Below are 986 nucleotides of genomic sequence, written 5' to 3' on the forward strand. Positions count from 1 at the left end.
CTCTGTCGCCCAGGCTAGAGTGCAGTGGCACGATCTCGGCCTCTGCACTGCAAGCTCCGCCTCCTGGGTTCACGTCATTCTCCTGCCTCAGCCTCCCGAGTAGCTGGGACTACAGGCGCCCGCCACATTTTTTGTATTTTTAGTAGAGACGGGGTTTCACCGTGTTAGCCAGGATGATCTCGATCTCCTGACTTCATGATCCACCCACCTCGGTCTCCCAAAGTGCTGGGATTACGTGAGCCACCGCGCCTGCCCCAGAATGAATTCTCGTTACGTATGATTCCCAGGACATGATCACCTCTCAGTAACCGTGCCCAAGAGAAGCAATGATCACCGGTTCCCCAGCCCGAGAGAGAAATGCGAATGTGATAAATACATTTTATTTCTACCAAGGTCCTCTGCCCATCGGCCCCCACATGCAGCAGGGGAAGGTGTGAAGCTGTTGGCCAGAGAGCAGTGGGATGAACGGTTCCTAGGCAGGGCTGCGAGGCGGCTGCTGCTTCCCCTAGGAGTCCGGAGTTCGGGTACAGGAAGGGGGGGTCATATCTCAGTAGACCACCTCATACACAGTGGCCTTCTTGTCCCCCGAGCCTGTCACGATGTATTTGTTATTTCTGGAGATGTCACAACTCAGGACTGAGGATGACTCCTTGGACTGCCAAGGGAAGGGGGAGAGAAAAGGGCACGGTGAGGCATGGTCTCCACAGATGGGTGTGTGGGCAAGGCTGGGGCGGAGTCGGGAATAGGAGGCCAGGAGTCGCCTACTGAGTGATGCATTTCCTTTTTTTTGAGATGGAGTTTTGCTCTTGTCGCCCAGGCTAAAGTAAAGCAGCATGATCTCAACTCACTGCAACCTCCGCCTCCTGGGTTCAAGACATTCTCCTGCCTCAGCCTCCCGAGTAGCTGGGATTATAGGTGCCTGCTATCATGCCTGGCCAGTTTTTGTATTTTTACTAGAGACAGGGTTTCCCCATGTTGTCCAGGCT

General features: G+C 54.6%; 1 protein-coding gene across 1 annotated transcript in view; it reads right to left on the minus strand.

The window, feature by feature from the left end:
* Window positions 1-364: 364 nt before the first annotated feature.
* The window catches only part of TLE2 (transducin-like enhancer of split 2), a 40,962-nt gene continuing 40,340 nt past the window's right edge, over window positions 365-986 (minus strand). The window contains 1 exon segment of the mRNA XM_011967325.1: window positions 365-655. Coding sequence (XP_011822715.1) covers window positions 624-655 — 32 coding nt within the window. The 3' untranslated portion in view covers window positions 365-623.

This window comes from Mandrillus leucophaeus, unplaced genomic scaffold, assembly GCF_000951045.1.
Source record: "Mandrillus leucophaeus isolate KB7577 unplaced genomic scaffold, Mleu.le_1.0 Scaffold8, whole genome shotgun sequence".
In the NCBI taxonomy this organism is placed as follows: Eukaryota; Metazoa; Chordata; class Mammalia; order Primates; family Cercopithecidae; genus Mandrillus; species Mandrillus leucophaeus.